This window comes from Trichomonas vaginalis, chromosome II (genome assembly GCF_026262505.1).
Source record: "Trichomonas vaginalis G3 chromosome II, whole genome shotgun sequence".
Lineage (NCBI taxonomy): Eukaryota > Parabasalia > Trichomonadida > Trichomonadidae > Trichomonas > Trichomonas vaginalis.
Window position 1 is genome coordinate 14,322,043 of NC_067204.1, and position 24,599 is coordinate 14,346,641.

Below are 24,599 nucleotides of genomic sequence, written 5' to 3' on the forward strand. Positions count from 1 at the left end.
ATTGTTTTTTTCAATGAATTCAAGCATACACGCAGTAAGTTTTGATTGATATAATTTCGGTTTAAATATTTTTTTTAATTGTTTTCAGCGAAATGTTTTTCTTTATATTCTTCATTACACTTTCAGAGCAAGGAGAAAGAATTATAGAAGAAGTTGGAAAAGGTGCTACAGAATTCATTGAGGAAGTTAAAGAAATATCAAAATCTACATATGCGTTTATTGACAAACACGCCGATCCTAAATCATGGAAAGAGTACATCATGAACCTTCACGTAGTTCAGATACTCATCAAATTAGTTAACGAACTTGTAAATTATATCGCTCAATTTCTTAAATTTATATTAGATCAGTTACCTTATGCGAGGTTCCAAAGTTCATTACAAGACATTTATAAAAAGAACGCAAAACTTAGAAAAGAAAATGAAGAACATATACAAGAAACTATGAAGAAATACAACGATCTTTAGTTCTTTTCTATGAAGAAACTAGAGATTTCAGCCTTTCTATCATAAAAAAGCGAAATTAAAATGAGATATATGTTCCTCTTTTAAGATCAAACCATATGAATGAGGAAACCTAGTCAGTCCTTTACACATTGTTATCTAACTACCTTTATTATGTATTTCTTAAACAATTTTATTTTGATAATTTTTTTTTTAATTTCTAGTTAAAATCATGTATAATAATAGACTTTAAGGTATAAAATGGAAAGCATATCATTATTCCCTTCAAGAAAGCAACTCCAATTGATTTAAGGATATATTCTGCTCAAATTTTGATATTCAATAAAAACAAACCATAATTTTAAGTTATTTGATCGAGTACATATAAGATATGTATTAAACACAATTTAATTGACACAAAAAATATACTAAATTTTTATTTTCTAAGATGAACTTGATTTTGCCGTAATCTCAATGAGATCGGCATTATTTCGCTATGTCTTCTTATAGCATTTAAGTTAGATCCGCCAAATTGGGTGTCAACTCCAATGCTAGTTCTTCTACGGTTAGTGTTGATTCCAGCGCTAACTAGTTCTATAGATTTTTGTAATTCTATGTTTTCTTTCGTTTCTTGTTCAATTTTTTGATCGATTTTCTTTGCTTCGTCATTCATCGATTCCTGATGATTTTTGAAGTACTTTGTCAGAGATTCAGTAGTTTCTTTAATAACTTCATCTGTTAAAGCGTTTTCTGACATCAGTTTTTGGCATTTTTGAACGAGTTGGTTAATAGAATCTAAAATTGTTTCACGTTGTATCCTGGAAAACTTTTCCATATCTTGCGAATATTCGCTTAATATGTTTCTTTCTCGTTTAATAACTGAAAGATTCTTTGATAAGATTGCGTCGTTTGTTTTTTCTTCATGTTTTGCTCTTAATTGCAAAATATGATTTTCACATTTCAAACGAACGAGTCTTTTATTGATTTCATTGAGCTCTCCCTCTTCTATCTTTTCTCTTTCTCTTTCTTTTGTTTCAACTTCCTGCTGTAGATGGAAAAGCTCAGAGCGCATTCTTTCAGTGAGCTCTTTCTCTTGATTATAGAGCTCGATTAATGAGGAGTCACCATAATCTTCGAGAGAATCCATCCTGGCACTTTTCAGTCACTTTTTCTACCAAGAAAATGTTACATTTGCTATTCAACTCCATAAAAATCACCTAAATTCATATGGATTGAGTTTTATGCAATATTGTTGCTGTTCTCCACTTTCCTTCCAAAGATTACAAATTTCATATCTTTTCGCTGATGATCTGATTATATTTATTTCATTCTTTGCCAATCCAGATTATCTGTATAGTCATTGAAATTGCACAGAGAGGAATACGCCATTGATTCTAGATTCTGATTTACTTATATTGATATTGAATGAAAATACTCTTGCAAGAAATACACTGCATCTCAAAATATAACATTCACATAGAAATAAATACATTAAATCAAGAGAAAAAAATAAATATAACCACATTTACTAAGCAAATTTGATTTTTATGAGTTAGAATATATAGTATAGAATAATGTTTAGATAAAGAATGAATCTTGCTGAGTATAAGCGTAATAATTCTTAAAAATCTCAATCTCATCAGGGAAAGAATGGTCCAAAGAGCATTTTCTTGCCGGGAGATCTGTTGAACACCAGATGTTAATAGCATTGACATAAATTAATTTTGTATTAAGAAATCTCTCTTCTTACGTTATTGACGAAATAAAAAAAGTTTGTTATTTTTTCTGGGTAAAAAAGATATGAACGATTTAACAAGCCTGATTGCATCCGAGCATTTATTTCAAGTAGAAATACAAGCCGAATCATTGCAAACATTATTCTCTGCGTTTTTTAAGAAAATGAAGTTTCAGGACTCAAGAATCGAAAAATTAGAAGAACAATTAAAAAATTGCATCCAAAAAGATGAGTATGACAATCACCAATCAGAAATTCGAGCTAGAATTAGTCAAAATGAGAACGATATCGAAGATTTAAATAACAAAAATGATTTAATGACAAAAAATCTTGCTGAATTTGAAACAAAGCTCAAAAATATGATTGAAGAGCGCGCAAATGACATTATGATGACAACAACAAGCTCGAATGAGCAAGCATATTCAAATATAACTTCAACATTTGAGTTATTACAAAATAGCGTACAAGACTTCCTAAAGAATCAGCCAAAGGAAAACATTACAGAGAGATTTGAAAAAATTGAAGCTAATATTACTGAATTACAAACAAAACTTGAAGAATCTAAGCAGAATGAAGAAAACTTTGTTAACAAAGAATATATTGATGGACGTTTGAGAGATGCAGTTGATGAAATTAATAGAAATGTTGATAGACAATTCGAAAATTATAATAATAACGTTTACAATATTTTAGAAGATGAAAGCGGTAATTCAAATGATAGATCTATTGCTGCAAAACTTAGAATTGCACTTGCTCACCTCAGAACAGAATTTGAAGAGTTCAAAAATGGTTTTGGAGATAAACATAAGCATTTGATATCAAATAACGTTCAACCAGGTGCTCAATCACAATCTGAACAAGATACAGGTGATGATTTTGAGATTTATCAAAAGAATATCTCAAGAGCAATGATGGCCATTAATAATACTATGAATAACATCATAGCTGAAGGTGCTGGCTTAGGAAAAATACCTTTCTTGCAATTAGCTCAGAATGCTCCTGCTATATTTATGGATAATTTCGTTGCAATTCAGCCAGATAAAGTTGGAGACCGAAAAATTCCAAAAATTTCGGGACTTACTGCTGCTCCTTCGAAGAGAACAACAGAGAAGATCATTATTGGCGAAGAAAAGAAGAAGACAGGATTAACTCAGGAAGATATCCAAACAATTTCCTTAAGAATCGCTTCAGAGCTCAAAATAGAAGACGTAAAAGCTAGAATGGATGAAATTGAAAAGCAGAACATTGATGTTTTAAGTGCTTTGGATAGAAAAGTTGATCGAGAATTTGATGAGAGATTATTCGAGAAATTCAGAGTTTATATTAATCAAATTAAGGAAACTGTCAATAATTTAAGCCAGCAAGTTGAAAATTATGCAACACGAGATGAAGTCGAAGAAGTGAAGAAGATTGCAACCGGAATTCCAGTTAAAGTCATTGATCAAGGCCCTGTCGTTAGGAAAGGTCCTGTTTGCCTCTTCTGTGGAAGGCCAAAGACTTCAATTACTGGTTCAATTTCACCAAGAACGGCCAGAAAGGTTGGAAGAGCTCCTGTTGCAGTCCCAACTCAATCAACAGATTTAGTATATGGAGAAGGTCAAGCATTTGTTAAAGGAGGAGAAACGAATTCAATTCAAAGATTTGATACAGTTCTTGCTGCAACTGGACAAGAATTAGATCAAGTTGAAGAGAAATAACTTATTTTGTTAATATATTATTTGTTTAAAGAAATTCTGTTTGAACTTATTTAATTTCATATTTTTTTTTGTAGTGATTATCCATATTAATATATCTTCAAAAGCAAAACATGCTCCGTACAAGTATATGAGATGCACTTACATGAGTAAAAGTATTGGTTGTCATGTTAACTAACTGATACTAATATCAGTTTGCAAGTATTTAACTGTTTCAAATCGACCTTCATGTGATACAAAAATAATTGCATTAAATCCATTAGTTTTATTGCACCAATCCTCGTCAAGGCGTAAATTGTTGGGAATGGAAAGAGTCAAAATTATGTTATTAGAAGTGAGTTTACCTTCTTTATATAACGTCCAGATCATTTGACGCTGTGTGCTGATTGAATTAATAAAATATCAATATTTCATTTAGAATGGCCAAGCAATTATTAGTGTTTAAAAATGATGTTCTCTCATAAGCTTATCATATTCATATGAATAAATTGATTTTCACATATGAACCTCAAAAAAGCTGTATTCGTACAGAGAAAATGCCTGTAAATAGCATCTGAAGCATTAGCAATGACAATTACAGTGGCAGAAAACCATACATAAAGGTAAGAATGTGTGGTCCTATCAGCAATTCAAATTTCCAAACGTGACACCATAAAACGTGACAGCTCCTGACAAAAATTTTCACTTTTTTGTGGAGATTTCGAAAATGCTGCCCACAGACTCCACAGAAATAACACTTATTTTCAGAACAAACTATCAAACATACCCCGGGCAGCAGATGTTCATCAGTGGAGATCATCCATTGTTAGGAGAGTGGTCTCGAACTCGTGCTTTTGCAATGAGATACGTGCGAGACTCGAATGATTCTCTGAATTGGGTTGGAAAGATCACATTTAGGAAACCAATACGCCAAATTGTAACTATCGAATACAAATACATTCTCCTTACATCAAGTTTTGATCCAAATGATCCTAGATTTCAAGGTGACGTCCGAAGAGATACAAATGCCGAAGTTTGTTGGGACTCTGGTCCTAACAGAAAGATAGTTATTGGTGAAGTAACTCAATCTCCTTATCTAGTTATGACATCTGATTTGTTTCAATCTCAAATCGAACTTCTGGAGCATGTATTCTTGAAAAATACATTCAGAGATGTCATATATTACCATCCTATCAACAAAACTCATGAAATACTCAGAGATGTGAAACCAACTCAAATTACACAGGTTCGATTTCGACTTTTAGTGTTACAACTACCCCCGAATTACCGTGTTTATATCACAGGCGATTCTTCCGTCTTCGAAAATTGGAAGAAATACGTTCCTTTGGTTCCGATTAACAACTTATACTGGGAAATAGCAATCGATATGCGGAATGATACGAGACCGTTCGACTACAAATATTTGATACTCAAAGATGGTGACAGTACACCAAAATGGGAACATCGTCCTAACCATAAATTTTATTTCCCATTTGAGAACCCGAGTGTCTTAATCATAAGCGATTGGCTCTTTAAATTCCCTGTAGTCAAGTTTCACGGTGCTGGAATCATCACAAGTCTTTATTCAATTCATTCACGAAAATCTCTCGGAAAAGTCGGCGAGTTCATGGACCTAAAACTCTTAGTTGACTGGGCTAGCCGCGCAAATCTACTTTTAATCCATTTACTTCCTTTACAAGATACAGATCGAGGTCTTGATGGCCCGGAAACGAATCCTTCCCGTCAAGTGTCGGCCTTTGCATTCAACCCGATCTATTTAACGCTTAGCCGTGTTCAAGGATACAAATCTGACCCAACTGTCAAGAGATCGACCTATTTGAACGTATATCTTGCGAAAATAAACGCATTACGAGAGATTTTCAGTACAATTGATCGCTCAAAGCTCCGAAAAGATCCAGAATTTCGCGAATTCGTTACATCTAACAATTGGTGGCTTCAAAACTACTCTCTCTGGGCCAGTTTAAGAGATGAGTGGCTGGAGAAAAATCCACCGCCAAATCATGACGAAAAATCCGAAAAATTAGAATTTCCTCCATTTACAGATTTTGCGCTTCCTGATCTACTCCTTACACCCGTTATTGAAAGCAAGCGCGATATCAACTGCCTGTTTATCGCCTGGGTCCAGTTCAACTGTTATAAGCAAATGGCCGAGGTCAGTGAGTACGCCCGTAGCTCCAGAGTAGTTCTAAGCTCCACAATGACTATTGGCCAGCGCCATGGAAGTACCGATACATGGTCCCATCCCGAGTTATTTGATGAAGAGTATAATATTGGGGCTCCACCGGATATTTTCTCATTCCATGGCCAGAACTGGGGCTACCCATCATGGAACTGGGAGCAGATGCGGAAAACTAACTACCAATGGATCAAACAACAGATTTTTTTCAGAAGTCAGTTTTTCTCGGCATGTATGTTCGACCATCCACTCGGATTGTTCCGTTGCTGGAATATTCCATGCGATGTCGAGAATCCTCTTTTGGGCCACTTTGTCCCTTCGTCACCTGTTGACGTCAAATCTCTTACCGAACTTGGTCTGAGAGACATTTCCCAGCTTTGCCGTCCTATCTTCCCCATCTCCGACGCGTTGAGCTTCTCTCTTCCCGAGAATGTCCGCGAGCAAATCATAAATCTTCTCGCAACATGCGATGGTGGTAACTGGCGCTTCAAAGCCGACTACGAGACTGATACCTCGATCAAACAGGCTCTCGCGAATATCGCTGCCGACTTAGATATCGAGAAAAAGCTTCAGCTTTCTTTAGCTGAAAAAATTTTACTTTCATATTTCGAAAGTGTCTGTTTGATACCTGATAAAACAGCTCCACACGAGAAATACTACCCGAGATTCTCAATGACTGACTCCGCAATCTTCAAACTACTTCCAGAACGAGATGCACAAGTCCTTTACAAGTTATTTGTTGACTTTTATTACAGAACAAATCTCTCTATGTGGCATGAAAACGGTGCACAAAACATTGGACCATTTGCTTCTGCGCCAATCCAATTCTTTGGATATGATTTAGGTGTAACTTTAAATGACGAAGAAAAAGCTCTGCACAGAGTTGGAATTTGTTCATTTAGAGTACAAAGAATTCCAAGAGAATCGACACAAAGATTCGATGCAACAGAAGATTTCCCTTACATGTCAATTTGCACTCCTTCCCCTCACGACATGCCTCATTTGACTCTTTGGTGGAGACAAGAACAAGCTGATGTTCAGCTGTTTTACCACCAAATTCTAAAAATGAATGGTGTCGCTCCTTTGGAGATAAACAAGGATATCGCAAGAGGAATAATCAAGCAGAACTTGGCGAGTGATTCTATGTGGTGCGTGTTTGTTTTTGATGATTTGTTCGCTCTGAGCGATGACTTCAAAGAAGATATTTCTACAACATGGATTTCTGACCAAACAAATGGAAGCAGGGCTCCTTTCAAGATGAGTGTTTGTTTGGAGGATTTGCTTGAGAAGTCTGATTGGAATGACTTGATTGTCAACATGGTCCAAGAAAGCGGGAGAGGAAGAGATGTTTCCCGCGGTTTCGCTGATTTGTATTAATATATTACTTTATACTATATTTTTTGTTTCTTTATATATATATATATCTAAAATAATATCATTGTTTATTATTTTTCAAATTTGATTTTTTTTTTGGCATAAAGGAATGTTGTAAGTTTGTGTCTTCACACTATAGATCACCAAACTTTATTTATCTCAATCGGACTTAAAATAACATGATATTCTTCTTAGTTTATTTGAAATTGATCTTAAAATAATAAGCCAACAAACATATTTCTAGTAATTTTAGTGATTTATAGAAAATCCTTCGATCAAATTCCGAAGATCTATTATAACATAACGCTTTGCAAATATTTGGATTCCAAGCAAAACAATCTATCGCATGAAGAGTGATAGAAATATGAATATGTATATATATATATATATACATATATATATAAGGTAGTCACAAAATCTAAGTAGTGAGGCTCTCAAAAATTGAACCGTACTCCATACAAAATTCGTGTACCCTCACTACTTAGATTTTGTGGCCTTCAATTGAGAGGTTAGTTTTGATAGAGCACGTTATAAAATTAAAAGGGAAAAATAAATAAAATTTAAACATTTAATTATATATAATGTAAGGAGTGTAATTCCAAATTTTCTAAAAACTATTCAAATTTGAGCATTTTTTTGGAAATAGTAAATCTAATATGTACATCTAATAACAACATGATTCATCACCTTTTCAAGCTCTGCAGTCAATTTTTTGAAATTTGATTGAAATAAATGTAGCAAAAATTACATTTCATTAGGGAATATATGAGTTTCTCTGGAAACAGGCTGATAAATTTTAAATTTTGTCCAATCAACATGAATGCATTGAGAAATTTGGATTGATTTTCTGGTAGAATCTGGAACAATTCAACCATGTATAAATGGATCATGTAATCATCATGAAATGTTAGTGTTAGAGTTCAAAAGAAACAGAATGAGTGGAAATCAAATACAATCTGAATAATTTTAAACGTATACAATCTTTAAGTTTGTATTTTGAATTCTACATATATGATTGTGTAAGGGTTTCGTTTTGCTAAAATTGTCACTTTTATAGCATATTTGTTTTTGGATGTTTTGCGAAACCAAAAAAAACTATGATATACAATGTGTGTGTAAAGAAAATACTTTATTTACTAGTTAAAAAATCATTTGGTATTGATCAAGTTATTTTTTCTGGATAAGATATTATATGGATAATTGGATAGAAAATACAATTATATAATCTTGTACCTGGTTTAATTAAGCTAATTGTCATCAGAAACTTGTAATTTTTATGAATTTCAGATTTTCTTTTCATTACTGCTTTTCTTAATAGGTCAAGTTCTTATTTACGTTATAAAGTATGATATTTACAAATATCAAGTTATCATGTTTTTTGAGAAATTATGAGAAACAAACAAAAATGAAAAAGATAGGAATAGCAATGAATAGTGATGTGGGTATAGAAAATGTAAGAGATATGAATGCAAAGCAATCAGTATTTAGGATATTGACCATAGATTTCGAAAAAAAAATGCTGCATATTGAGCGAAAACTATGATTATATTATAAGGCTGTCATTTAAAGCATAATGAAACTATTCCCTTTTCATTTTAATCGAATAAGATAGTAAAGATTTTTGAATTAGCTAGAAACTGATGAGATGTTTTCACAAATCAGATTTTTAATCTCTATAATGCATAATTCACTCAATATCTCAATTTTGATATTGCGAGATATTTTTGCTATCGGTTTCGCAATTTTGACACAATAGCAAGAGGGTTCTATATGCATTATTATCAACGTAGAATCTGAATATCATATCAGAAAATGTCGCAAATCTGACATTTACCCGACCAAATAGCAAAAATAATTGAATACTTTTCGCAAAAACTTTAAAAATCGATAAAAATATGAAATATAGATATTAAAGAGACTTTTTATATAATATTCATAAAGATTTTCCAAAAATATGATACCGCAAAATTAAAAAAGTGACGTCTTGAGTGGAATCAAATGTCGAAATTGCTAGCTAAATGTTTTTTTAGCGAAATTGCGTATTGTACGTTTTTTTCGCAAAACGAAACCCTTAGATTGTGTAATTCGTTCTTTCAAATTTTCGGATTCAGGCATGTTTTGATAAAATTCATTCCCAAAAACGTCAATTAACAATTAAATTTAGTGTATTTTAAATATATATACGTATTATATTTTATAAATTATATTAAATTCGCAAAATTTTAAGTTTTAAACAAAAATATAAAATGTTCAAAATATGAAATTATGCATAGGATATTAAAATTTACATGTGAGCAATTTTTTTGAATTGCTTTCAATTTTCAAATTGAAATTTTTAAGATTTTTTTCTGAAATAATAAGCAAGAATATCAACCTAAATAATATTAAATTCCATGCGTTAATTTCCCCTCAAAAGTCATTGACCGCCTCTCAATCTAGATTTTGTGAGTACTTTATATATATATATAAACATTTAAGGTTTTAGTGGTTTCGAAAACATCTGTGATTGTTATTTTTATTTTTTCGCAAAGCAAATGAACATCAGCATTATGATTCTTGCCGTGTTCATCGATACCTCAAATACAATAATTTCCTTGAAGTAAGTTGTAAAAATTTACACTTTTCCGGCGTTTTGTCAGGGGCGCGAAGCGACCTAAAAATGTCGGAAAAGTGTAATTCTCAGATAGAACAGCATTTGAATGAAAATCTTATTGCTTTAGATATTGTGTTATTTCACATATACGAATTTAATTAAAATTCATAAATTAGATCCGAAATTTGATCCGAATTTATTTCCGAAATCTTTTTGATCATTTATTTCGGCCTGTCTAACATAATATTTGTTTTTTTCTAATGAGTTTAAAAGATATTTAGCAAATTTGTCCGGACATTTCAGAGAATTGAGCCTGAGTACAATTCTCTGAAATAGTCCGAAGAAATATGAAAGTCTGTCATGGCTTTCAATGATTAGATCGATTTTAACGGAACCTTAAAATCGAGTATTGAAAAGTCTAGACAGACTTATATAGTTTTGTTCGAATATAATCGTCTGGATGAAAATTTTATTGCTTTAGACATTGTGTCATTTCACATCTATGAATTTAATTAAAATTCATAATTCATGAGTCTAATTGAAAAACCGCTTCACTCATTCAATTTGCCTCAGAATATGCTAAATTATATCATAAATATATTACACAGAAATTGAGACTTCGTGTAATATATTTTGCAAACTTTATACACTTTTTCAATATTTTTTTACATTGTTGTTTTGAAAGTCTCTGAAAATTGAATACGCAAATTGAAAAAGTGTGAAAAGTATCCGAATTTTGATCCGAAATTATTTCCGGAATCTTTGTGATCATTGATTTCCGCATATCAAACATAATATTTTTTTCTTATAATGAGTTTAAAAGAAATTTGTATCTTAAAATACAAATGTCACCTTTTCAAAATTATTAATGTCCGAAAAAGACATTCATCCAAATAATTTCAGCGAACTTCGAAGTATCTGTAAACACTACATTGATTCATATAATGCGTTGTATCAGCTGAAAACGGAAAGAGAAGAAGAATTAAAAGACATTTACAAACAGATCAAAACAGAATTGATTGATTCAAAGAAATACTCATCCAAAAAGATTATTGAAGACATATTATTTATCATTCCGTTTAATAACCGCTATACAAAGTCATATTTATCTCTTGTCAAACTCATATCTGATGATTATCATGTGGAAGAAGTCAACCATGTTGAATGTATTTCTAACTTCTTGTTTTATAAAGAATATGGAATTAAATTAGACAAATCTGATGATTTTGAAAAAAATTAAATCAGATAATCTCGATATTCATATAGAAAATACAATTTACAAAGCAATTATGAATAATGACTTTGAAAAATTCAACCAATTCACGGAAAGAGATGGATTTGATAAAGATCAAAGACTGTATAGCGAATTATATCCATATTCTTCCGAAGGATATTCATTGCTTGAATTATGTTGTTACCATGGAGCAGTTGATTGTTTCAAGTTATTAAGAACAAAATTTAGTTCAGAAATTACTCAAAAATGTCTTCATTTTTCATTTTTAGGAGGAAATCCAGAGATCATGAGTGAATGTTTGAAATATCAAAAACCAGATGAAAATTGCATGGATTATGCAATTATTTCACATAACATTGATTTTGTTACATTCTTGAAGAATGAATACAATATATAGATTGATTTATATTGTTGTGAAAAGTATTGTAATCTTGAATCATTTTTAGTTTATTTCGATCAAACTAATGATATTAGCAAATGCTTCATTAAATCTCCGAAATTTAATATTCCATCCCTTTTGGAATACTTCCTTTCACATGGTGCAAATATCAATGAAAAAGATAAAAATGGAAAAACCACTCTTCACTATTCAGCACGTCATTATAGTAAAGAGATAGCTGAACTTCTTATTTCACATGGTGCAAATATCAATGAAAAAGATAATGATGGAAAAACCGCTCTTCATATTGCAGCATTGAAAAACAGTAAAGAAACCGCTGAACTTCTTATTTCACATGGTGCAAATATCAATGAAAAAGATGATGAGAGAAAAACTGCTCTTCATTATGCAGCACTTTTTAATAGTAAAGAAACAGCTAAACTTCTTATTTCACATGGTGCAAATATCAATGAAAAAGATATTGATGAAAAAACCGCTCTTCATTACGCAATAGAAAATAATAGTAAAGAAATAGCCAAACTTCTTATTTCACATGGTGCAAATATCAATGAAAAAGATGATGAGAGAAAAACTGCTCTTCATTATGCAGCACTTTTTAATAGTAAAGAAACAGCCAAACTTCTTATTTCACATGGTGCAAATATCAATGAAAAAGATATTGATGAAAAAACCGCTCTTCATTACGCAATAGAAAATAATAGTAACGAAATCATCAAACTACTTATTTCACATGGTGCAAATATTAATGAAAAAGATAAATGTGGAAAAACCGCTCTTCAGAATGCAGCACTTAAAAATAGTAAAGAAACAGCCAAACTTCTTATTTCACATGGTGCAAATATCAATGAAAAAGATAATGATGGAAAAACCGCTCTTCATAATGCAGCATGGCATAAATATAGTAAAGAAATAGCCGAACTTCTTATTTCACATGGTGCAAATATCAATGAAAAAGATATTGATGAAAAAACCGCTCTTCATTACGCAATAGAAAATAATAGTAACGAAATCATCAAACTACTTATTTCACATGGTGCAAATATTAATGAAAAAGATAAATGTGGAAAAACCGCTCTTCAGAATGCAGCACTTAAAAATAGTAAAGAAACAGCCAAACTTCTTATTTCACATGGTGCAAATATCAATGAAAAAGATAATGATGGAAAAACCGCTCTTCATAATGCAGCATGGCATAAATATAGTAAAGAAATAGCCGAACTTCTTATTTCACATGGTGCAAATATTAATGAAAAAGATAAAAATGGAAAAACTGCTCTTCATTACGCACCACGTAATGATAATAAAGAAACCGCCGAACTTCTTATTTCGCATGGTGCAAATATCAATGAAAAAGATGAAGATGGAAAAACCGCTCTTCATAAAGCAGCACGTTGGAGTAGTAAAGAAACCGTTGAACTTCTTATTTCACATGGTGCAAATATCAATGAAAAAGATAAAAATGGAAAAACCACTCTTCACTATTCAGCACGTCATTATAGTAAAGAGATAGCTGAACTTCTTATTTCACATGGTGCAAATATCAATGAAAAAGATAATGATGGAAAAACCGCTCTTCATATTGCAGCATTGAAAAACAGTAAAGAAACCGCTGAACTTCTTATTTCACATGGTGCAAATATCAATGAAAAAGATAATGATGGAAAAATCGCTCTTCATATTGCAGTAGAAACTAATAGTAAAGAGATAGCTGAAATTCTTATTTCACATGGTGCAAAAATATAATGTTCTTTTATATATAAATTTCATTAGAAATATAAAACATTTCAGCTTAATTTCCCATTAGAATTTATACATAAAACGATTTTTACTTATATCACCTCTCATTTTTTCTCACTGTTTTTTGAGATGCCTCCACTCTTAATATTTAAGTAAATATATCTTGATGCTTAAGGGTGCCCTTACGCCCCTATGATATGGCCTTCAATTCAGATGTTTATGGTTAATTTTCAATGAAGCTTCACGCCAGTTGTCAAAAATTCGAATTAAAGTCAAGACAGCATATTAGGTCAAATAGGCTAATATGACCATCTGATTCTATATTTGCAGCATTCAAATGAGAAAATTAGTTCATTTTATTCAATATTTCGGTCAATGATTTTCGAAGAAAAATCGATAAAGGACATTGATTCCCTCTTCTGCAATCTATCTAATAATTTACTAATAAACTAAAAAAGGAAGAGAATATAATACTAAATTATTGATTTAAAAAAACAAAATTAAAAATTATATATAAAAAAATTCAATTCTATTCCGCAATTTCAGGTTCTTGTTCCTCTTCAAGACCTAAAACAAATGTTTCCATTGCTTCGCTAATAAATTGTTCAACTCTTGTGTTGAACTCGTTTTCATCTTCGATACAAGCTATTTCTGCGTATTCCTGTCTCTTTGGCTGGCAACTAGATGATCCCTGGCATGCACCAGATGCTCCATCAACAAACAACTGTCTGTCAATCAATGCCAAATGCCTTGAAAATGCAAAATACTTTCTGAGAAGGTCTGCGGCCATTTCTCTTTCGTCTGCTTCCTTCGGTTCAGGTGATATGATACGAGCAACAGTTGCTGATGAAACAACCATTAAATCGTAGTTCTCTGGAGTTAAAATGGAATTTTCAAAAGTAATAATTTCGGAGATTACGGAGTAATCGGCGACATATCTCGAAACAACATCTGAGAAAAGACATATTATTGCCTTCTGATCGTCTTCTTCGAGTAAGTGGAAACAATTACTTTTTATAAAGAAAAGAGATGCAGAAATATGGAACTGCTTGTACATATCCTGGTTGTCTGAGCTGTGGATTGGTGATTCATTACCTGTTGGAACTGTTGTTAATTTTGAGATGATCAAATGTCCAATTGTTTTTATATCATCCTGGTTGGACAACGAGACTGCCGCATCAGCAATAGATGCAAAAACTTCCCAGTCAATCATACCAAGCATGTCCCAGAAAAGAGGAAAACCATCTGTTCCTAAAACATGAACGGCAGCTTTAGCGTATGAGGAGAGATAAAGCTTGTTCTGGTCAGGAATCTCTTTTACCGCCGAAATAAAGTTGGCAAGTAATTTGTAGACCGATTGGTCGCAATCTGACAAATTCATACCAGCAATGAAGTCAAAAATCGGGGTTATACTGTCATTTTGGAGCTTTGTGAGATCAGAGAATATCTCAGCGAAGTGGTTTGCGCATGCAGAAAAAACAATTACTCTTGAATCTGGAGGAAGTTGATTAGAAACAGATCTTGCAGCATCTAAAAGAACTGCACGACCTGATATAACAAAAGCAAAGATAATTTGTTCAAAGTTCTCGATGTTAAAAACACCTTGAGGGTATAATTTGCAAACTATTGAAATTACCTTAAATAAATAGTCGTCAATGTGCGTAGCATTGGCTTCTTCAAGCATTATTACAGTTTGCGCGCACTTCTCGAACAGCTGTAACGTAAAATCAATGTTCTCTGGTTTTCTTATGAAAGGAATCGCCATTTTCGCATAGCATCCTAAAGCGATGACATATGGTGATTCTATATTCGATTCAATTTCTAACAAACCATTGAACATTGCCACGATTTCGGGTTCATTTGGAACAATATCCGTCAAACAAGCAAGAAGTGCGGCGCATCCATCAATATTTTCGGATGGTGATATTCCACTCGAGAGAGTTATGAACTCTTGCTGTAGATTTGATGTAGTTAATGATAAAGACTTCAAAAGTTTCAAAGGAGACTGCATTTCAAGGTCTTTATCTGGTCTGTCGCTTTGTATGATCTCTAATAACTTCTCCAATGTTGCATTCGCTATCACGTCGACGTAATCCGGATGAGATTTTGCAAATAAACGGATAAAATCCGTAATCAAATTGGAAATTTTGACATTTTGGAGAAATAAAAGTTTAGCTATTTCCAAAAATTGCTCTGCTTCGTCTGTTTCTACGATAGGAGTAACCATTACGTTAATAAGTTCGCAGATATGCATCATTTTGAGTTCTGAGCAATCTGACGTAAGTATTTCTCCAAGAATTGTCGCAATTTGTGATGAATTTACGAAATCTACGATTGCATCTAGAGAATCTGGTCTTTTCATGTAATTTGTCAATGACATTATAGCTGAATCTGTAGCTTCTGGTATTTGGAACAAGGCCATGATATCACCTAATATTGACAGGCAACCTAAAACTGAAGAATCAATCCATTCAACGAGTGTTGAAAAAGCTTTCGAAGATCCATCAATACCTGATTCAAGATCTTTGATAACTGTTTCAACTAGTAACATTTGGGATCCATCTTCCAACATTTTTTGTAAAATTGCATCGTTATTTCGAACAAAAACGGATGAATTTGAGTATAGCGAGTATTTCCATGCCGATAGAAATCCATATAAATGATTTTTAGGTGATTTAACGATTTCATTAAATATATTCGGAAGAATTTCTGGGTAAAATTGATGTACTAGGTCTGCTTGAGTGTCATATGTCTTTGTGAGAAAGCTAGGCTGCATGAAATTTGGATCTTCAAAGATTTTAATGAAAAATTCAGCGATTATATCATCATGTAAATTAGGATTAATCATATTCCAAGATCCGTGAATAAAGTGTGTTATATAGCCCAAGGAGACTTCTCTAGTATATTGATGTTTGAACGAATGGAGATTTTCTAAAAACCATCCCAAATTTGCTGCGTTTGAAATAAAATTTGGAACGAAAAAGAAAACTTCCATCTGGGTATCCATATCATCGACGTTTAGCTTCTTCCCGTATATGAGGAGAAGCTCCTCAGACATTTGCATTTTTCAAATTTTGACAGTAAATGTGGGTTTCTAAGAAAACCTGATATTTCAAAATATAATGTTCCACAAATTCTTATGGCTCTTAAAATCCATGAATATATCTTACTCAAAATTTTACACAATATCGTCTTAATCTAATGTTGTAAATTATGCTGCGTTCAGTGAGGATTGTAAAAATAATCAACCTTTATTTTATTAATTTATATACTTCCCGACGGTTTTGAGTAATAATTCAAAAGTTGTAAAAGAATAATTTATAAATGATCGAAGAAAGTGATCCCTCGAATGATTTAGATGCTGAAATTACGCAATGCTTAGCGAATCATGGCTATAACTTATGCGAGTGGATTGGTGGTGGTGCAAGTTCTTCATGTTTCCGTGTTTTTAGTTTACAATATCAAGATTTCTTCGTATGCAAAATTATCCCCAGAGAAAATGAATTCAATTCCGAATTAGAATTTCTTTCTCAGCTGTTTCATCCAAATATTATACAATGCTATACTTATTTCCAATCCCCCGGACTTCATTACTTAATATTAGAAGAATGTACTGGTGGCAATCTCTCAGATTACATACGAGATAAAGGTGCAATGAATCACAAAACTTTATTAAAGTTTTATTATCAGTTATTATCAGCTTTGGAATATCTACACAAAAGAAATATAGCACATATGGATATTAAGCCGGCAAATATCCTAATTAACAAGTTTGGTAACCCTAAATTAGCTGATTTTGGATTATCCCACACCGTTAAGCAAAACAAATGTTGTAGTTACGTCGGCACTAAAATTTTTGTTGCACCAGAAGTTAGTGATACTATCCCGTACGATCCTATGAAGGCAGATATTTATAGCTTAGGAGTGACTTTATATACTTTATTAACAGGATATGATTACGAAACTATGAACACAGTAATTTCAATGTACCTCAATATGAATTCAATTCCTTTTCCTCCGCAGACCTCTAAAATTTTACAATCAATAATTACGGGTTGCATAAATAAAAATCCAAGCGAACGATTGTCTATACCTCAACTGAAATCACTACTAAAAGATGAGTTCGAAAACCAAGGAGTACCTTCTGTAGCATCAGCCTGTGGAGTTCAGACAGTTCAAGGTTCATCTGGTTCTTTCAGAATTAGCAGGAAGAATTCTACAGATTCTCCAGCGTTCGGATCATCAATAGTAGGTAGTAATACATTCGGCTTGCTTAAAAAGCCACTCAGTAGAAGAAATGTTTTAATTCCTCACGGAAAAACTCCGCCGAAACCTTTATCTATGTTGCAGATGAGTAGATCACCTTTACCACCTGTTTTGTGGCCTCCAGAATAAGCGTTATTTGTATATCTTTTTGTTGTATTTATTCATGAATGAAAAAAATTGTTTTAGTTAAAATATATTGTATGATTAGTCGATAATTAATAGAATTTTACATTATTTTTGTAACAGTGAGAAACGAAAATTGTCAATAAAAATTTCCAAAATCAGAACAACCGGAAAAGTGATAAATCAAGATGTCTTGGAAAATCAATAATAGCTTTCGAAAAATTATCCTGTTTTAAAATTACAGATTAATAGCACATCAAAAAATATGGTAGAAACATATAACTCGATTCACAAAATGATTTTTCTGGATCGATTAGGGCAAAATTTAATATAGTGATTGATATCTTATGCAAAATTGCAATACGGGGAAGTATCTCATTTGCCTCATGTTTTCATAATGCCATAACTCATACAATAGACTATATACTATTCTTAATGTGGAATTTTGGTTAAAAATTGATTTAATGAAAAAATAATTGAGATTGATAACATCGAAAAAGAATTACAGTTAAAATTTGTTTATCACTAGAGTGATGATAATGATTGAAAAGACTGACATAATCATTTTTTGAAATATCACTGAAAGTAAATCAAGATTATGGAAATTCAACTCAAAAATGGGTTATTCTTGAATTCTTAGAGTCCCCCAATAGATTACAAGCTTCATAATTTTCCAAAAATTTTACATCTTCCTAAAAATCAGGTGTAATTTTGTAGATCTCGGTATGATAAATATACTTTTCAAAATATTTTTGAAATTTTCATTTTAATTTTTTAATTAATTCGATATTATTTCATGAAATAATCAATATTTACACTATATAAATCGTGTAATTTAAATTATTATTTTTATTATTATGAAATATACTATGAAACTAGAGAAAATATATATTTTTGATTTTTTGAATATAATTTTTTTTTAGTATTAGCAATCGTTATTGAAAACTTTGCAATAACATGCTAAAGTATATATAATTACACCGTCCAAATTCATTTTTCATTTTGATGAGATAGTTCCGCTATTCAAGCGTGTTTATTGACCAGTTTACTTTAGAGCTATAGTTGAAAATATCAAGGTACATAGCTAGGATATTTACATTCGAATAAAAATTAAACTATATCAACGAACAAAGGGGATATAACTACACAAATACCATTAAATTTTAAAAAGAATACCTACGTTATATCTCAAAAAGATTTTTACCAGATGACCTATACGTTGTAACAATTTTTTTATTACTGGTAAAGATAATATCCACAAACCAATTCTTTCCAAAAAATTCATATGAAATACTCAGTCAACGATCAAAAACAACCAATGATACAATGTATCCATCTGCATATTTTCAACTATTCGTTTTATATTTGTATCTTCATACTTAAATCTGACCGATATCCCATATGATAAAACTACACAATTAGATTAGCATCCATTAAGTTTTACTATCAAGTAAACTAACTCTTAATGGAATATTTATTCATTCTTAATTTATTTTTTTTGCACATACTTCTTTCAAATTTATCGAGCCTAACATCGCATACCTTATACAATAGAATTGAAATCCTAAATTTAATGAAATTATATAATCACTACAAATATTTGAGATTATAACATTCTCTTTCAGTAATTAATTTAATTTACGTTACTGATGGTATGTTACCATTTATGTGAGCCGAGTTACTAATTTTTGAATAATTGTTTTAGGTAATTGTCGAATATAAGCATAGACACACATAGTATTGTCATATACTTCTCATGGGATATGCGGAAACAAAAACATAAATTGCTTATACATTTCTGTTTACTAATTTTTTTTGATTTGATTACTTTGAAGTTCAATATTTGGTTTAGAAGTTTGTAAACACATTGAGTTCTAGAATCCAATCACAATGATATTAAAAATTATTGATAAGATTTTGATTGCATTGCCTATGAATCAATAAATTAAAAATGATCTCAAATCATAAAATTCATATTGAATACAAATAAAACAATGAAAATAATAAATTTGATTTGCTTTTTATCAATAAGATTGACGTGCGAATGAGTTTCAAAATTGTAAATCAAGAGAATATTGTTATTCATGTCTAAAACAACAAATTCTCGGTTCTTAATAATTTAATTCTAATTAGGTCATTCATTGATTTTTTTCAAATTGTGAAACTTTAAAAAATTAACGTATATAATAAGTCTTTAAATGTCCAACTAATGGTCAAATTTCCGATTGAAAGCTGTGCGGTTTTATTTTTAAAGGAAAACCCGATCTACACACTCAAAATGTAAAGAAATATTTCAATAATTGAATTATCTCAAATTTTGAAATAAGCCGTCCCGTTAACACTCAAATCCTTGCCGCTATGCTCTGTCACCTTTTCAATATGTGATGTAAATTATATGACAATCACAAATAATCATATAATGACTGAAGTTCAAAGTTTATTAATTATTTTTTCAATCACCAAGAAAAAAATTACATATGATTAAATGCTCATATTGTTTTCTTTATGAATATTTTTTTTATTTATTTATATTCTCAATTTTTTTTTCAAGAGCTTTTTTTTTCTTTCCAAAATGATTTGCGCAAAAGTGAATGGTACTGAAGTTTGTTTACCAAAGGGTTCGACAGTTATGGATGCTGCAGAATCACTTGGCATTTATATTCCAAAACTTTGCGCACATCCAGATATCCCACCACAAGGAAAATGTAGACTCTGCGTTGTAAAAACAGCAGGGAATAACTACACACTAGCATGTTCAACGAAATTAGTAAATAACATGGAAATTACGACGAATACACCAGATGTCAAGAAAAAAGCGTTAGATGCTCTTTCACAATTCAATGATATGTCTTTGATGCCATTAACACCCGAAATAGAAGAAATATACAAATACTTAACTAATAAGAAGCCAACCAGAGGTCGCAAAGCCGAAAAAACTCATGCACTCTCTTTTGATCCTTCTCTTTGCGTTAATTGTGGTCGATGCGTTAGAGCATGCAGTGATATTCAATGCATAGGTGCTCTTGATGAAGAATCTCACTCATTAAACGATAATGATTGTATACAGTGCGGAATGTGCACTACAGTCTGCCCAACAGACGCCCTGATTCATAACTCATCGGTACCTCAATTGATCAAGGCTATATCGTCCGGAAAAACGATGATTTTACAAATTTCTCCTTTTGTTAAAATTAATTCTGACACACACTCCAAATACTTGACGAACCAAGTATCAGTCGAAAAAATCATCGGAGCAGCAAGAATTATGGGATTTAGATACGTTTTCGACCAAAAATTCGGAACAGACGTTTCTATCATCGAAGACGCCACAGAATTAATGCAAAGACTTGAAAAGAGAGAGAAACTACCAATGATTACGAGCTCCTGCCCTTCGTGGGTCAACTTTATCGAGAAAATTTTCCCGGATCTTACAGAAAATTTATCGACAACGATGAGCCCTCATATCATTACAGGCAGCCTTATCAAGAACTGCTTCTCAAACCTCAAGAATATCGATCCTATGAAGGTTTTTGTCGTTTCATTATTACCATGTACCGCTGCAAAGGACGAAATCAAGAGAGAGTCACTTAATGGTATGGTAGATGCTGTAATAACAGCAAACGAGTTCTTGGAATTGATGAATACCTTCGATATAAAGTTTGATGACGTAATGGATTCAAAATTCGACAATATACTCGCCGATAACTCAGCAACGCCTCTAGATAGCAAGATCTGCCAAAATATTACAGAACCAACGCTCTGCTACCTTCACCAGAAATATAATAACGAAGAATTAAATAATTTCAACTTTGAACACTTACACGACTTCAAGATGATCAGAACATCATCAGTAACTATCGGAAATCGTACTGTTAGAGCTGCCGTCTGCAATTCTATCGCTGATGCAAGAGATTTCATCGAATCAGGAAAATTCCACGAATACGATTACATTGAAGTACTTGCCTGCCCAGGCGGATGCTTCTACGGTGGTGGCCAGCCAAAAATGTCCCGAAAAACCGCCGAAATTCAGGAAACAAACGCATTAATCGAGAAAGAGCTTCCTTATCAGTTCCCACAGAAGCACATGGATGATATCAAGCTCATTTACAACAAATTATTCAGTGCTTCTGTCGGAGATTCCAATAATAATTTACTTCATACAACATTTTCAAAGAAAGACACTCCATTCCTCGAAATGAAGCGCAACATTACATCTCTACCTATTGTAGCGTTCGGATCTTCATCAGGAACAGCTTCTCGCCTTGCAAGAATCTTTGCTTCTTATTTCAACACATTACCAGTACAATTGAACATGGTTACGATGCAGACATTACAGAAGTCATCACAAATCATCATTTTCTGTTCCACTTTTGGAGATGGCGAATTTCCAAACAACGCACAGAAGTTTGTAGAGATGCTGAGTGACTCAAATGAAGATTTATCACATCTGTCATACGGAATCTGCGCATTGGGATCGAAAGACTACCAGAAATACTGTTTTTGCGGTCATCAACTGGATAAACTCTTCGTTCAGCACAAATCAAAGAGATTAATAGAGATGGTCGAACTCGATTCATCATCTCCTGACCACGGAGAGTGTTTATTTGAACTTTGGGCTGCAAAATGCGGAACAATGCTCGGATTTAAGATGCCAGACCTCGCAATCAGTACAAACTACACAGTAAAGGTATCAAAGAACCCAGATGATATAATACATAAGGAGAAAGAACAACCATTAGGTTACGAATACGGAATTTTAGTTACATCTCAAGTAATTACGCCAGAAGGCTTCGAACCAAAGATGCACAAGTACCAGATCAAGCTTCCACCTGGAGTTATCTATCAAACAGGCGATTTGGTCGGAATTCTCCCTGAAAATGATGAAGATGCAGTAAAAGCGGTTTTGGATGAACTCAAACTCGATCCCGATGATATAATCACTGTAGAATCGTCAATGCCAGAAGGATACAACATAATTCCGCCGAGAGTTACGATGAAACAACTTTTCTCGCAATATCTCGATTTGAATGGAATTCCGAGCCGTAATCTTTTGAGAGCGTTTCGGCAGTTTTGCGACGATCAGTTTGCTGTCGAACGTCTCGATCGGCTTTTGAATCCAAGCGATTCAAGATTATTTGACGAGTTCGTAAAGGACATATCGATATCGGAATTTATTCTGGAGTATTCCAGGCATTGCAAGCCGCCGCTCGATATTCTCATGTCTTGTATTCCTCATATTTGGCCGAGGTTATATTGCATCGCCAGTGCACCGACAAACTCTTCCGTGATAGATCTGATCATAAGCGACAGAATATTCGGAGATGGTAACTCGAGAAACGGTCTTTGTACCTCATATCTCAAACGTATCCCAGAAATGTCCAAAATCGCATTGAAGACCCAACACGGAATCTTCTATTACCCCAAGAACGTCGATACTCCAATAATTATGGTAGCTATCGGTTGCGGAATTGCTCCAATGATGTCAATGTTGCAACATAGACAAGCATTGATATACGAGGACAAGCTGAACATCGGAAGCGCTTCCCTTTTCTTCGGATGCAGAAACAAAGGAACGTATCCTTACTTGGATGATGTTCTCAACAATTTTGTGGAAAATAAATGTTTACAAAATTTGTTTGTAGCGTATTCAAGGGAAGGAACAACAAATCCGTACGTTACTTCTGCATTAATGGACAGGATGGATGAGGTATGGGAGAGCTGGAAGGATCCAAACTGCGTAATTATGTACTGCGGACCACCAATTGGAGTTCCCGACCAAATTAAAACTATAATGGTCAGAATTTCAATGAAGAAGGGTGAAATGTCAAGAGAAGAGGCTGAAAAGTTCTGCGCATTACATCCACATTTGTTCGAATCGTTTTAATTTTAATTTTTTTGTAATTTTTTTATTATTTTGTTTTGTATATTATATATTTTTGTGATATATTATAAAATATTGGTTTTTATCAATATGATAAGTATAAATTCATTTGATTTTTTTATAATTTTATTCAAATTATTCGAAATAAAGATGTAAGAATCTATTATTTATCATAACTTTCTCTAGTACATCATGAATTCATATGTATTTTTTGATGTTAATACATATTATTAGCTTATATTTGATATTACAAATTTTTTCAATGGTAAATGCGACCAATTACATATTTATTAAGTAATATTTAGTGTGATTTATAATTTTTCCTCTTGTTGGCTATACAAATCCAAGTAAATTTGTAATATGGAATCGAAATCATGAAAAATTTACGATATAATATGAAAACCTTTCGTTAAATACATGAAATACCTTACAATACATTATGGGATACAAGGTTATGGTCTAAATCCAGAGAAAGAGTATTTTGCCAGTCATTTGCTGATTTCTGACAGTGAAGCGACCAAAAAAGTGAATGGAAGCCCTCGACATTGTTGCTGCCCCAGCCACAAACTTCGTCAAGTCCTGCGTCAAGGTTCTCAAGCGCTGCACACTCCCATCTACAAAGGTCCTTAAGGATTCCGCTTCTGCATCTGCCGTTGGTTTCCTTATTCTCGGCTCTGTTGGCTTCATCTTCAAGGTCATTGCTTATCCAATTAACAACGTCATCATCGGCGGTATTGGCCAATAAAGAAATCAATCAGTAGATTGTTCTTTTTCATATTATTGTTCAAAATTGGCTTGTTTTGCAATAAATCAATATGAAGATACCAAGTAGTCTAGCTTGACATACTACTTCTATGAAATATTTTACTTTTTTTTACTGGCCATTTTTTATATTTTTAATATCTATTAATTCTGAGGTTAAATTTTGATTTGAGTTCCTTAA

The 24,599-nt window shown here is 32.5% G+C and overlaps 10 protein-coding genes across 10 annotated transcripts, besides 1 other annotated feature; 8 read left to right on the top strand and 2 right to left on the bottom strand.

The window, feature by feature from the left end:
- Positions 1-79: 79 nt before the first annotated feature.
- TVAGG3_0543530 (uncharacterized protein) lies at positions 80-611 on the top strand (the record flags this gene model as incomplete). Its single annotated transcript, XM_001580446.1, has 1 exon — positions 93-467. One exon carries the CDS (start codon positions 93-95, stop codon positions 465-467), a length of 375 nt encoding a protein of 124 aa, XP_001580496.1.
- A 268-nt stretch (positions 612-879) lies between these two features.
- On the bottom strand, positions 880-1,593 carry TVAGG3_0543540 (uncharacterized protein; the record flags this gene model as incomplete). Its single annotated transcript, XM_001580445.2, has 1 exon — positions 880-1,590. One exon carries the CDS (start codon positions 1,588-1,590, stop codon positions 880-882), a length of 711 nt encoding a protein of 236 aa, XP_001580495.1.
- A 648-nt stretch (positions 1,594-2,241) lies between these two features.
- TVAGG3_0543550 (uncharacterized protein) lies at positions 2,242-3,914 on the top strand (the record flags this gene model as incomplete). The annotated part of the gene is made up of 1 exon (XM_001580444.1): positions 2,343-3,875. The coding sequence occupies one exon, from the start codon at positions 2,343-2,345 to the stop codon at positions 3,873-3,875; it is 1,533 nt and encodes a 510-aa protein (XP_001580494.1).
- Positions 3,915-4,572: 658 nt separating this feature from the next.
- On the top strand, positions 4,573-7,425 carry TVAGG3_0543560 (heteropolysaccharide binding; the record flags this gene model as incomplete). The annotated part of the gene is made up of 1 exon (XM_001580443.1): positions 4,579-7,425. The coding sequence occupies one exon, from the start codon at positions 4,579-4,581 to the stop codon at positions 7,423-7,425; it is 2,847 nt and encodes a 948-aa protein (XP_001580493.1).
- Positions 7,426-10,883: 3,458 nt separating this feature from the next.
- Positions 10,884-11,255, top strand: TVAGG3_0543570 (proteasome regulatory particle assembly; the record flags this gene model as incomplete). The annotated part of the gene is made up of 1 exon (XM_001580442.1): positions 10,884-11,255. One exon carries the CDS (start codon positions 10,884-10,886, stop codon positions 11,253-11,255), a length of 372 nt encoding a protein of 123 aa, XP_001580492.1.
- A 49-nt stretch (positions 11,256-11,304) lies between these two features.
- Positions 11,305-11,646, top strand: TVAGG3_0543580 (protein ubiquitination; the record flags this gene model as incomplete). Its single annotated transcript, XM_001580441.1, has 1 exon — positions 11,305-11,646. One exon carries the CDS (start codon positions 11,305-11,307, stop codon positions 11,644-11,646), a length of 342 nt encoding a protein of 113 aa, XP_001580491.1.
- A 1,914-nt stretch (positions 11,647-13,560) lies between these two features.
- Positions 13,561-13,661: a mobile genetic element.
- Positions 13,662-13,818: 157 nt separating this feature from the next.
- TVAGG3_0543600 (uncharacterized protein) lies at positions 13,819-16,455 on the bottom strand (the record flags this gene model as incomplete). Its single annotated transcript, XM_001580440.1, has 1 exon — positions 13,916-16,444. The coding sequence occupies one exon, from the start codon at positions 16,442-16,444 to the stop codon at positions 13,916-13,918; it is 2,529 nt and encodes an 842-aa protein (XP_001580490.1).
- A 249-nt stretch (positions 16,456-16,704) lies between these two features.
- On the top strand, positions 16,705-18,135 carry TVAGG3_0543610 (protein serine/threonine kinase protein; the record flags this gene model as incomplete). The annotated part of the gene is made up of 1 exon (XM_001580439.1): positions 16,711-17,781. One exon carries the CDS (start codon positions 16,711-16,713, stop codon positions 17,779-17,781), a length of 1,071 nt encoding a protein of 356 aa, XP_001580489.1.
- Positions 18,136-20,174: 2,039 nt separating this feature from the next.
- On the top strand, positions 20,175-23,725 carry TVAGG3_0543620 (nitrate, formate, iron dehydrogenase; the record flags this gene model as incomplete). Its single annotated transcript, XM_001580438.2, has 1 exon — positions 20,348-23,659. The coding sequence occupies one exon, from the start codon at positions 20,348-20,350 to the stop codon at positions 23,657-23,659; it is 3,312 nt and encodes a 1,103-aa protein (XP_001580488.1).
- A 444-nt stretch (positions 23,726-24,169) lies between these two features.
- Positions 24,170-24,521, top strand: TVAGG3_0543630 (P-P-bond-hydrolysis-driven protein transmembrane transporter protein; the record flags this gene model as incomplete). Its single annotated transcript, XM_001580437.2, has 1 exon — positions 24,186-24,401. The coding sequence occupies one exon, from the start codon at positions 24,186-24,188 to the stop codon at positions 24,399-24,401; it is 216 nt and encodes a 71-aa protein (XP_001580487.1).
- Positions 24,522-24,599: the final 78 nt, after the last annotated feature.